The sequence below is a fragment of the Erythrolamprus reginae genome, chromosome 3, assembly GCF_031021105.1.
Source record: "Erythrolamprus reginae isolate rEryReg1 chromosome 3, rEryReg1.hap1, whole genome shotgun sequence".
Classification (NCBI taxonomy): domain Eukaryota; kingdom Metazoa; phylum Chordata; class Lepidosauria; order Squamata; family Dipsadidae; genus Erythrolamprus; species Erythrolamprus reginae.
In genome coordinates, this window is record NC_091952.1 from 251734586 (window position 1) to 251747444 (window position 12859).

General features: G+C 40.1%; 2 protein-coding genes across 2 annotated transcripts in view; both read right to left on the reverse strand.

Moving 5' to 3' along the window:
• Window positions 1-12859, reverse strand: part of LOC139166025 (proto-oncogene Mas-like) — a 38672-nt gene that overhangs the window by 12797 nt on the left and 13016 nt on the right. The window lies entirely within an intron of this gene.
• On the reverse strand, window positions 2591-10821 carry LOC139166022 (mas-related G-protein coupled receptor member H-like). The gene is made up of 2 exons (XM_070749282.1): window positions 10744-10821; window positions 2591-3859 (listed from the first exon to the last, which is right to left on the reverse strand). The coding sequence occupies exon 2, from the start codon at window positions 3486-3488 to the stop codon at window positions 2874-2876; it is 615 nt and encodes a 204-aa protein (XP_070605383.1). The 5' UTR covers window positions 3489-3859; window positions 10744-10821; the 3' UTR covers window positions 2591-2873.

Here is a 12859-nt window from a genome sequence, read left to right on the forward strand (position 1 = left end):
TTTCAATGCATAGAAAATTTGAATAAATGGAATATTTTTTTCTCATCTGTGAGATGATGTTGCTTGATGAGATGTCTCTTGGTCAAAGTCTAGCATCCTGAAGACAAATGGCCTTTCACCAGCATCTTGGAACCTCCCAAGTCAGATGAAATGGACAGATTAACCCAAAAACTCAAAAATAAAGAAGAATCAAAATATTATGAAATCTGGAAAAAATGTTATGACTGAGTAGAGACAAGGGAAAAAAACAAAAAAAAAAACAATTATGGTAGTAAATAAACAAGATGTTCTTTAAATCATTCCGAGATACAAAATCAAGATCAATCCAATCTGACTTTAGATTAATTGTACGATAGAACAAATGTGTGACAACCGCTGATGCCATAAGCTGCATATTGATATCAAAAGGGAAAAAATGGAACTGTTAGGTCAACAGTTCAACGGGGAGGGAGAGGGAACTAGGGGAAGTTCTGTATAAAGTATCTTAGAGTTTAAGCACAACAACCATACAAATAATAATTATACTCTGAAATGATGTAATATGTAAAATACTATATATCTGCTCTTTTTTAATCTTTGTATTATAATAAAAATTATTTAAAACTAAAATAAAAATAAAAAACTCAGCCTGGACAATTCTCTCCAAAACATGACTTCAGAATTCTTGATCTATGTCTTCAAGGAGATGGAACCCTAGACATTAGATAATAGCTTAAAGTATAATTTCAGTTGTATCTCTTCAAAAGGGTATCTTGTTGATCCAGTAGCAGTTACTCTCTTTGTGATATACTTTAGTGGGATTCAAATTTTTGTTACTGCTGGTACTGTGGGCTTAGTGGGTGTGGGTTTGTGCACATAGAAGGGGAGGGATACTATAAAATCTCCATTCCCACCCCACTCCCACTCCAGGGAAAGGTTACTACAAAATCCCATTTGCTCCCGATCAGCTGGGATTCTTAAGGCAGAGAATAGATGGGATCAGGGCCAGGAAGAGGTGGTATTTACCCATTCTCTGAACAACTCAAAATTTCTGCTGCTATTTCCCTTGAGCCATAGCTCTGTAAAAGGGACCTCAACTGCAGAGCAGTTTTAGTGATGGTCTCATCCAGTGAAGGGTTACTAAACACAGTAATACCTCGTCTTACGAATCTAATTGGTTCCCGGGGGAGGTTCGTAAGGTGAAAAGTTCGTAAGACGAAACACTGTTTCCCATAGGAAACAATGTAAAATGAATTAATGCGTGAAAGAAAAAAAATGCCAAAAAATGCCGCCTCCCGGCTGTCACCTTTTGAAACAGCCGGGCGCTTCTCAGCGTTCTCCCAATGCTGAACCCGGAAGTTCGGCAAAAGTTCGGGTTTGGCGTTCGGGTTCAGGAAGACGCTGAGAAGCCCCCCGTCTGTTTAAAAAAGCGACAGCTGGGCGGTGGGGCTTCTCGGCGGTGGCAGCGGGTTCGTAAGATGGAAAAAGTTCGGAAGAAGAGGGGAAAAATTTCCAAACCCCGGGTTCGTATCTCGGATTGTTCATATGGCGAGGGGTTCGTATCATGAGGTACCACTGTATACCAAATACCAAACAATGTGAGGGAGGCTTATGCAAGACACCCTGCATTTTCTTTCCACATCTTTCAGTGCAAACTGGGCACTCTGGGGTGGAGCTCCATTTTTACTACCCTACTGCATTTGTGCCCCCCATCCGGGTAGCAGCCCACCCCTGGGCTCATCATTCTGATATCTTTCTGACATGGTTCTAGATAGGTAGTTTATAGCACTGTACAGTGATCCCCCGAGTTTCGCGATCTCGATCATTGCGAAACGCTATATCGCGATTTTTCCACCCGATGACGTCACTCCCTTCCTTTCTCATCTTTCTTTCTCTCTCTCTTTCTCTATCTTGCTTCTTCCTCTCTCACACTCTCTTCCTCCCTCTCTCATCTCTTTCTTTCCTTCTCTCTCTTTCTCTATCTCTCCCCCTCTTGCTCTCGAGCGGCGGGTGGCACCCAGGGAAGGTTCCTTCGGCCGCCCACCAGCTGATCTGCTCGGCAGCGCAGTAGCAGCGAGGAGCCGAAGATGGGGTTTCCCCTTTGCGTGGGCAATGGGTAAACCCCATCTTCGGCTCCTCGCTGCTACTGCGCTGCCGAGCAGATCAGCTGGTGGGCGGCCGAAGGAACCTTACCTGGGTCTTCAACTCCCAGAGCGGCGGACAAGCGGAAAAGCGGCGGACAAGCAGGCAGGCAGGCGGCTCCTCAGCTGCTGGGTCTTCCCAGGTGCGGAAGTAAAAACACCATCTGCGCATGCGCGGCCATGGAAAAAGGGGCGCGCATGCGCAGATGGTGTTTTTACTTCCGCACTGCTACATCGCGAGAAATCGATTATCGCGAGGGGTCTTGGAACGGAACCCTCGCGATAATCAGGGGATCACTGTATATGAAATTCTTGCTTCCCACATCTTCAAGATGAACTCTGACAACATAGTTTTTTGAAAGATATTTTATTTTTGTAGCAAAAAAGACATTTCCAAGTGATATCCAAGATTAGAGGCAGGTTAAAACTACATTTTTACAGAGGGGTTGATTTATCTTTCCCTCTGGTGATACAATATATCCTTACCAATTTTAATATTAATTCAACAAGTCCAGTTTATACCATTCTGTAATATAATTGTGATTTCCCAACATTACCATCTATTTGTATAAAAGTTATATTTAAATGTTTAAGATCTTTAAATAAAAGCTTGTGTATTTTCTATATTGATTATCATGAAAACGTACTTTTTTGAGGCACACAAAATATGATTATATTTTATTTTTGGATCAGGAAAAACATTTTTCAAGCCAAGCAATGTCCAGCATTAAAGCTAAAGTGAAAATTATGCTTTTACAGAGAGGTTGAAACTCTATTTGTAGCATTCTCTGTGCTTTCAGGAGGTTCATCTTCCCTGAAGACTCTTTGAAAAATGACCTTGATGCTCTCTCTGGTCTGAGCTCGTTTCTTTCTCCCCACCAGATAATAGATTATTGGGTTAACACTGCTGTTTAGACAAGCACCCAGATTAAAGTATTCCTGTAATCTGAAAAATTGTCCCGGTGTTAAAAAGTAAAAAAAGTGCATTAACACAAAGATAGGTAATGGCAGAGTAAGAATAAGGAAACAGAGAAGAGTAATTAAGATCATCACTAACATTCGTCTACGTTTGATCTGTCTAGCTTTAGAACATATTTTGACAAATAGGATCAGAGTAGAGATTGTAATCAATGGAAGGCCAAGCACAGAAGGAATAACCAAATGGAGATACTGCCAGGAACCATATTCAAACTTATGTACTATGATAATCTGAATGCCAACCAAGAGGACAGAGAGGATCCAGAGGAAGGCACAGACAGCAGAGGACAAATGTTTTGGCCGGGAACAGCGATGCCAGATTGGGAAAAGGACACACACACACCGGTCAATGCTGATGGCTATCAGAAGAAAGATACCATTTATATACATGATGTGAGGGGAAAAATTTATGATCAAATTGGGAAGTATTGGCAAATCAAATTGGATGAAAGAACAAATGTAAAATATAGCGAAAAATATAAGATATACAAAATCAGCAATAGCTAAATTAAGAATCAGTACGGTGAAAGGGTTCATCTTAATCTGGAAGCCAAGTAGCCAGATAACCATTCCATTTAATGGGATTCCAATGCAGCAGCTGATAAAGATTGTGATATTAAGCACAAACATATTTTTGTGCTCAATCTAAATAACTGATAGAAGTAGTGTATCCTCAGAATACTGTGCTGTAGTACTTCAGGATGAAATCCACCAAGAGACTTTTGTAATGCAGCAATAATCTCTGATTTTAATGGAAGTTCCTATTAGAAGAAAAGGAAGAAGAATGGATTCAATCATTCCTCCATAATTAACATATTGAAATGTCTAGCTCATTTAATAATAATAATAATAATAATAATAATAATAATAATAATAATAATAATAATAATAACAACATCAATAGATGACCAGATTCTCTTCTATAAAGAATAAAGTAAGGCATAATTTACAGAAACCCATAAGGGACAAGTTGTCACTTTTATCAAAAAGAATGTTGGAAGAACATCTGGTGCCAAGTAGATTATAGGACCTAAAACTGTTGGCTAAGCAATCAGGCCAGCAATGGTAGGACTAATTGAACATATGACAGAAAAGAAAGTAATAAAATAAAAAATAAAATATTACCAGAAGTAATAGGGGGTCTTGAATGTAATCCCAAAACATTTGAAGCTTTACTTAAAACACCATCGGGATTGAGAAAATCACCACCAGTCAATTGCAAAAGACCGATTTAGTTAGGAAAACCTGCATAATGTGACAATTCCTTTAACACCATCAAACCATCACACCTGTCTATCCCAGGTTCTTGGGAAGAACTGGATAGATGGCTAAAACCACAAAATCCAATCTAAACATCTGGCTAGATGATTATAACTATAATTTGTTAAATCACAATTCTAGCTGACTCTTATTCACTGCACAATTCAGAACAGTGAAAAATAAAAAATAGAATAAAATCAATTAAAAATATATATCCCCTTAGAAGGATAGTTGCTTCCAGTATCTGTTCTGTTGGGCTCTCTGGTAGACTCCTCCCAAAACTTCACAGGTACAAATTTCAGACACACACACGTTTGAAAATTCAAAATAATGTTCTTTATAATAAAAATTCACTTAAACTAAGCCCTCTTTTGGTATAGCAAAGACAATTGATCTCCAAACAAACTGGTAATTTGTACAAGTCCCTTATCAGTTCTGTGATACTTAGCTTGCAATTGTGAGGCAATTCACAGTTCTTCTTCTTTCACAAAGTGAAACACACTTTGCTCTGTTTTAGTTTCAAAGCAGGGGAAAATCATAGAAACATAGAAACATAGAAGTCTGACGGCAGAAAAAGACCTCATGGTCCATCTAGTCTGCCCTTATACTATTTTCTGTATTTTATCTTAGGATGGATATATGTTTATCCCAGGCATGTTTAAATTCAGTTACTGTGGATTTATCTACCACGTCTGCTGGAAGTTTGTTCCAAGGATCTACTACTCTTTCAGAAAAATAATATTTTCTCAGGTTGCTTTTGATCTTTCCCCCAACTAACTTCAGATTGTGTCCCCTTGTTCTTGTGTTCACTTTCCTATTAAAAACACTTCCCTCCTTGACCTTATTTAACCCTTTAATATATTTAAATGTTTCGATCATGTCCCCCCTTTTCCTTCTGTCCTCCAGACTATGCAGATTGAGTTCATTAAGTCTTTCCTGATACGTTTTATGCTTAAGACCTTCCACCATTCTTGTAGCCCGTCTTTGGACCCGTTCAATTTTGTCAATATCTTTTTGTAGGTGAGGTCTCCAGAACTGAACACAGTATTCCAAATGTGGTCTCACCAGCATTCTATATAGCGGGATCATAATCTCCCTCTTCCTGCTTGTTATACCTCTAGCTATGTAGCCAAGCATCCTACTTGCTTTCCCTACCGCATGACTGCACTGTTCACCCATTTTGAGACTGTCAGAAATCACTACCCCTAAATCCTTTTCCTTTGAAGTATTTGCTAACACAGAACTGCCAATACAATACTCAGATTGAGGATTCCTTTTCCCCAAGTGCATTATTTTACATTTGGAAACATTAAACTGCAGTTTCCATTTCTTTGACCATTTATCTAGTAAAGCTAAATCATTTACCATATTACAGACCCCTCCAGGAATATCAACCCTATTGCACACTTTAGAGTCATCGGCAAATAGGCAAACCTTCCCTACCAAACCTTCCCCTATGTCACTCACAAACATATTAAAAAGAATAGGACCCAGAACAGACCCTTGTGGCACACAGCTTGTAACCTGACTCTGCTCAGAATACTCGCCATTAACAATAACTCTCTGATGTCTACGTTTCAGCCAGCTGCAAATCCATTGAACTATCCAGGGATTAAGTCCAATCTTCACTAATTTATCTATCAGCTCTTTATGTGGAACAGTATCAAAGGCTTTGCTGAAGTCCAGGTAGGCAATATCCACGGCACCACCTTCATCCAACACCTTTGTGACATAGTCAAAGAAATCAATGAGATTAGTCTGACATGATTTGCCTTCAGTAAAGCCATGCTGATTTGGGTCCAATAAGTTATTGTTTTTTAGGTGCTGATTTATCCTCTTTTTGAGTAGAGTCTCCATCATTTTAACTACAGCTGATGTCAAGCTAACTAGCCTGTAGTTACCAGCTTCTTCTCTACTGCCCTTCTTGTGAATAGGCATAACACTGGCCATTCTCCAATCCTCAGGAACTTCTCCTGTTAACAAGGATTGGTTAAACAAATCAGTCAGGGGGGTAGTAATGACAGATCTGAGTTCTTTAAGAACTCTGGGGTGGATGCCACCTGGACCCATTGCCTTATTTATCTTTAATCATTCAAGTTCTTCTAAGAAATCGGCTTCTAAGATCACTGGAGCTGAATCCGTACAGCTGGAAGCAATGCTATTTCCCTCTATAGTATTATTTTGTAAAGTGTCTTTTGAGAAAACTGAACAGAAGTAGCTATTGAAATGGTCAGCGATCTCCTTATTCCCATTAATGCATGTATTATTCCCGGTACTAAGCTTCGTGATGCCGCAGATTTTCTTCTTCTTATCACTAATATATCTGAAGAAGGTTTTATCCCCATTCTTTACAGATTTGGCAATTTCTTCCTCTTTTGAGGCTTTAGCAGCATATATTATCTGTTTCGCCTCCTTCTGTCTCATTTTATACACCTCCCTATCAGCTATACTTCCAGACTCTTTATACCTCCTATAGGCAGCCTTTTTTTCATTGACTATAGCCCTTACATCATTGCTAAACCATAGCGGTTTCTTCTTCCTTTTACCTTTAGTTATTTGTCTTACATACAGTCCAGTGGCTTTTAAGATGGCCTTTTTTAATACAGTCCACTGGGTGCTCGCTCCTGCCATTTTATCCCTCCCCTTTAATTCATTATCTAAATATTCCCCCATTGCATTAAAATTTGTTTTTCTGAAATCCAATACTTTGGTTGCATTATAGGATTGCTCACAATGAGTTTTTACATCAAACCACAAACATAAATGGTCACTGCAACCTAAATTCTCTCCCACCTTGACCTCTGAAACCCAATTCCCATTCGTAAACACTAAATCTAGAATATTCTCCCCTCTAGTTGGCGTCTTAACCAGCTGTGCCAGAGCTGCTCCTGTAAAGGCCTCTACTATATTCTTACTTTTGCATGTAAGGGCACTGGGGATATTCCAGTCAACATCAGGCATGTTGAAATCACCCATAACCACAATATCTCCCTTTACTGCCATTTGGGTAATTTCATCCACCATCTTGTTGTCATATTCCTCGGATTGCCCTGGAGGCCTATAGATCACCCCAATTCTAATGACAGAACCTTCTTTATTTTGCATGCAAATCCAGAGAGTCTCTAGATCTTGACATGTATTTTGAATTAGTGTTGTTTTTAGACTTTCTTTAATATAAATGGCTACTCCACCTCCCATTCTCTCTATTCTATCCTTCCTATACAGTGTATATCCTGGTATGGATATTTCCCATTCATTAGAATCCTTAAACCATGTCTCAGTTATGGCAACCAGGTCCAAATCATCTCTAGATATTATGGCCATTAATTCACAGTGCTTGTTGCTCAAGCTTCGAGCATTCGTGCACATTACCCGAAGAACATTATTTTCATTATTAGTTTGCCCTTTATCATCAACAACTACATCTATATTATTTGCAGCTCCCTTTTCATAAGCTTCCAAAAACTGCTTTATCCTCATTGGTCGGGGACAGAAATCACCCACATCAGTTACATCTCTGTCCCCTTTACCTAGTTTAAATGCCTGTCCAAAAAGTTCTGAATTCCTCACCGAGTACCTGGGTACCTCTGTATGATGGATGCAAACCATCCTTCTTAAACAACTCCCTATTAGACCACCTACTGACATCATGACTTACATAGCCAAAACCTTCAGCTTTACACCACTGCCTTAACCACACATTAAACTCTCTGATACACATTGTTTTATCCTCTTGGCCACAAACCGGTAACACCTCTGAGAAAGTCACTGAATCAGTTATTTTACCCAGCTCCACACTTAGACATTGAAAAACTCTTTTTACTACATTAATATTTCTCTGGGACAAATCATTTGTGCCAAGATGCACCACCACATCAACGTTATTACCTTTACTCACAGCCTTGACAATGTTTGTAATCTGCCTCCTGTCCCTGCTGGCCCCTGGGAGACACCTCAGCACCTTCACCACATCCTTGCTCTGTCTCAAATCAACACCTCTAACAGTCGAATCACCCACAAAAAAATGTGTCCTCTTTTTATTTCTACTAACTGCACTTAATGGTTTGGTGACATTTACGACAACTTCCCCTTTGAACATCCCCTCATTCTCTGCCTGAGGGACCTTGCTAATATCTCCAACATCCTTACTATTTAAATCCGCAAGAACATTATAGGAATTCGATACAGAGAGACCAAAATTGCTATGTTTTTGCTGAACTGCACGCAATCTTCCTGAACCGACAGTTGTCCACACAGCCCTCCTCCTCGGGGGGCGCTGTGGAAGTGGAGGCTGGACACATGGATGCATTACAGCACGTGGCTGGGACAATCTTTCCATTTCTGACTGCAAGCTACAAACTAAGGACTGCAATCTAGAGATCTCGCCATCTAACCTAGATGTCCTTATGCAAAGAGGGCAGTACCTCAAGTTCCACAAGGTACTACGGAAGACAACAGCCAAACAAGTGTTACACTGCACCAAGCCAGTCATCTTAACAATGTATTGAAATACAAGTACTTAGCAAGAAAATCGACAACCCCTATTGCTACCAAACTTTGCTGATTTTTGTTTATAGGGCCACTACCTTCCTCTCTCCTTCTCCGTGATCTGAAAGTGCAAATTTAAAATGGCTTTTTCCTGCTTTTTATACTTCCCAGTCTAATCCTGCCCCAGTCTAATCTGATTGGTCAGTGTTTGAACACAAACTGCCAATAAAATTGTCTCTTACAGCCAGTTATAACTGCCCCTTCTCCTTGAAATCAAAAAAAGCAAAATGCAAAAAGTAAAAAAGCACTACCTTCCTCTCTCCTTCTCTGTGATCAGCACACAAATGGTCAAAGTCAGTAAAGCAGTCATGAAACACAACAATCAGATAATCCTCCACAATGGCCAAACCCACAGGCTGCTATTTATAGCAGCCTCACTAATTACCCCCACCCAACCACAGGTGGCCTCATTTTCTTTGATAATAATCACTCAGTTGTTGTTGCCTATGCATCACTCTCCGCATGCGTGGCTGTATCATTAACTCTTGTTCTGAATCCAAGGAGGAGCTAGATAATTGATCTCCTTCTGAGCTGTCTGCCACACTCTCCTCCTCCCTGTCACTCATGTCTTCTTGGTCAGAGGAGCCTTCATCATCAGATTCCACCGGGGCAAAACAGGCTTTCAGCATGTGGATGTCTCCCCCACATCCACAGTCCTTGGGGCAGGAGCTGGGCCAGAGCTAACCACAACACTATCCACAAAAATTGTATATTTTTTAAAATCATATGGAAGAAGCTTAATTACATTGTTCAGTTTTCGGGACATGCTTTGTTCAAAGCTTCTTAGCAATTGAGAAGTCCTTTCAAGATTTGCACACCTCTTCTGTTTAGAGGGTATTAGGCTGCCCCTTGGGACATTCTAGTCATTTTGTCTTAGCTGAAGCACAGAGGAATATAAAAGATGGCAGAATCTGTAGAGAAAATACATCAAAATTGATGAACATTCACTGCTAACTGAAGCTCTTCCTGTTTAAATCTGTGGAGGTCTCCATCTATTTACATTGTTTCTGAGGTTAAAAAAAATGGATTTTATGCACAATATTTATGAAGGAGGGGAAGGAGAATGAAATAAAACTAAATCTAGTCTACTCTAACCTACTGAGAAACTATCTAACAAATGGGCTCTTAGACTTGCAGAATTGAATTCTTGTTTAATTCAGAATCTTTTGATAACAAAAGATTTTTGATAACAAAATCTTAATCAAAATCCTAAGAGAAATTGTGACTAATTCTAACTGCATGAGAGCTTGGGATAACCAGTTTGATCTGATGGTTATTTAAGGCATTGCCTAGAAACTGGGGGCTGTGATTTCTTTTATTTATTTGTTTGTTTTTCATCTTTAAACATGATAACATTTTTTTCACAAATCTACTTCCAAATTTCATACTTTGCAATTCATTTATCTATTTACAATATATTATATATTTCCATTTTTAGTCTTTCCACATTGTCAGGCTGTTTTTCTCTTATTTTTCCCATCCAGTTGTAGCATTTCGTCTAAACTTGATCCGACTCATTTGGTCCTTTCAGTTCTATTGTCAATTTGTCCATTTCAGCACACCTGTATATGTTATCAATAAATGCATTTCCCACCTCAGATACCAAAATCAGGTAGGTGACATTGTGCCAGCAACCCAACCCAAATAACTAAATAAATTAAATTAAAAGCTGAATAACAAACTGGGAGTGAGATTTTACATTTAGCCATTGAGTTCAGTGGTGTTACCTGATACCATCTTAATAATCCCCCCAATATCTATTCTGAATTAAAGAACTGAAAGGTATTTGAAAATAGCAATTACCCCCATTCAAGTGCTACTTTTACTCCTGACATACCTGTTGAGGATAGGAGGAATCTCCAGGGGAGACAAGCAGTTCTCTGTGAAAATTTAACAATCAGATGAGGTTCCTGTTGTCTGTCATTTGAAGCAATGACAATTGGAGCAGAGAATTTATGTGGCCCAAGCCACAAAGTTAAGTAGAAAAAAAAGTCAGAGAACTTGCTGAATAGTCTTCTAAGAATTGAACAAGTTGAACTGTTCACCCACTTGATCTGCGAAAGAAGAACTTAAATATGGGAACTTAACTTGGAAGGAGGAACCACCTAAAAAGCAAAATCTGGCTGAAAAGCAGCTCAGTTTGGATGTGAAGTTTAATTTTATTTAGAAAATATTTTCATTTTCCCAAGCGAAGGCAATCAATTCTGCTGATATATAAAACAAGCGTGAAACTGTTCAATGGTTTCTGCAGCAAATCTTGCAAGGTTCATGGACTTTCTAATTATTTCTTTTTGTGCATTCAGGACCTTTCTCAAAATTGTGAATTTTAATAGAATGAACTTTGAAAGAGGGATGAAGATGTCTACGGAAACCAAAACACTTGTATGTGTGTCTCTGTCTGTCTGTCTGTCTGTCTGTTCTTTGTGAGAGAGAAAGAGAGGGGAGGGGGACGGAAAGAGGAAGGGAGGGAGAGAGACACAGAGACAGAGACAGAGAGAGATATTTCCTTCCCTGTTGAAGAACTGCAGGATGGGTTACCTGGAAGTCCATTTGCAGGAATTCCAGTTTGCCCATTGGACAGTTTTGTGCACTACCGGACTTCAAAGAAGCTTCTATAGGTTCACCATCATGGATATAAGTGATAAGGAAGGAGAAGACTGGAAGGCAACATGAAGATATTGCTAAGCAATCGGGAAGCCCTTTCAAGACTTTAAGGCAACATGATGGCATGGGTAAGGAATAAAAAATAATGCATAGCAACAAGAAAATAGGGTGGTATCTATATATTTCTTTTTAAAAGTGGAAAATTAATAAAAACTAATTTGCAGAACAGTTCAGAAATGTTGCATCTCCTTATATAGAAAGATTCCTGATCATAGTCATTCAACAGTGCAGTCTGTTCTTTTGTTTTGATACTATCTTCTCATTAAAGTTTATTTCTCCAACACTTTATTTTCTTCAACACTGTTTTGTATTGTTTCTTTTGTATATATTTGTATATAACCAATAAACATTATTTTTTTTTAAAAAAAAAAGTTTATTTCTCCCAACTAGAGAACTGGAGCCTCAGCAGAGGGTTGAAAGAGCCACATGTATGTAGTGAATGATTGTGATGGATGGGATGGATGGGAATGGGGTTGCAATATGGGTGAAATGAATGGGAAGGATGAAAGTAACATAGTTGGCCCACCTGGCACTGGAGAGGCAGGAGGGTGGGAGGCACCTATCTCTGGGGGGACAGAGGGTCAGAACATCCCGGTGTTGCTGGAGAGAGGCAGATATGGCGGGGGCCACAGAATTAGCCATTCCAGGGGAACGAGGGATCGTTGCGTAATAACGATCCCTTGTTCTGGCTCTGTGAGCTCAACCTTGGGTACTGGTGATGAGTGTAATTCTGGCCCTGGGCTCAGGTTGCTGCTGCTTAATGCCAGGTTGGTGGTAAATAAAGCTCTCCTCATCCGGGATCTAATCCTGGATGAGGAGGCCGACCTGGCATGTATTACTGAAACCTGGCTGGGCCCAGAGGGAGGAGTTCCTCTCTCGGAAATTTGCCCAGCTGGGTTTCAGATATGGCATCAACCTCGACCCCAGGGAAGGGGGGGAGGAGTGGCTATTATAGCCAGGGAGTGCCTTTGCCTACGTGGACTCATTGCTCCAGAGATTGCGGGTTGCGAATCTCTCTTGATGAAGTTGGACTTAGGGGTTCAGGTGGGCTTGTTTCTCATGTACCTGCCTCCCAGCTGCGTGTCAAAAGCCCTGCCTGTGCTGCTCGAGGGGGTAGCCAGGTTGGCGGTGGAGTTCCCCAGACTTATTGTCTTGGGGGACTTCAACCTGCCGTCACTTGGCGAAGCCTCTGGACTGGCACAGGAGTTCATGGCCACCATGACAGCCATGGACCTGACTCAAGTAATACAGGGTCCGACTCATGAGGGAGGGCATGCACCCGACATGGT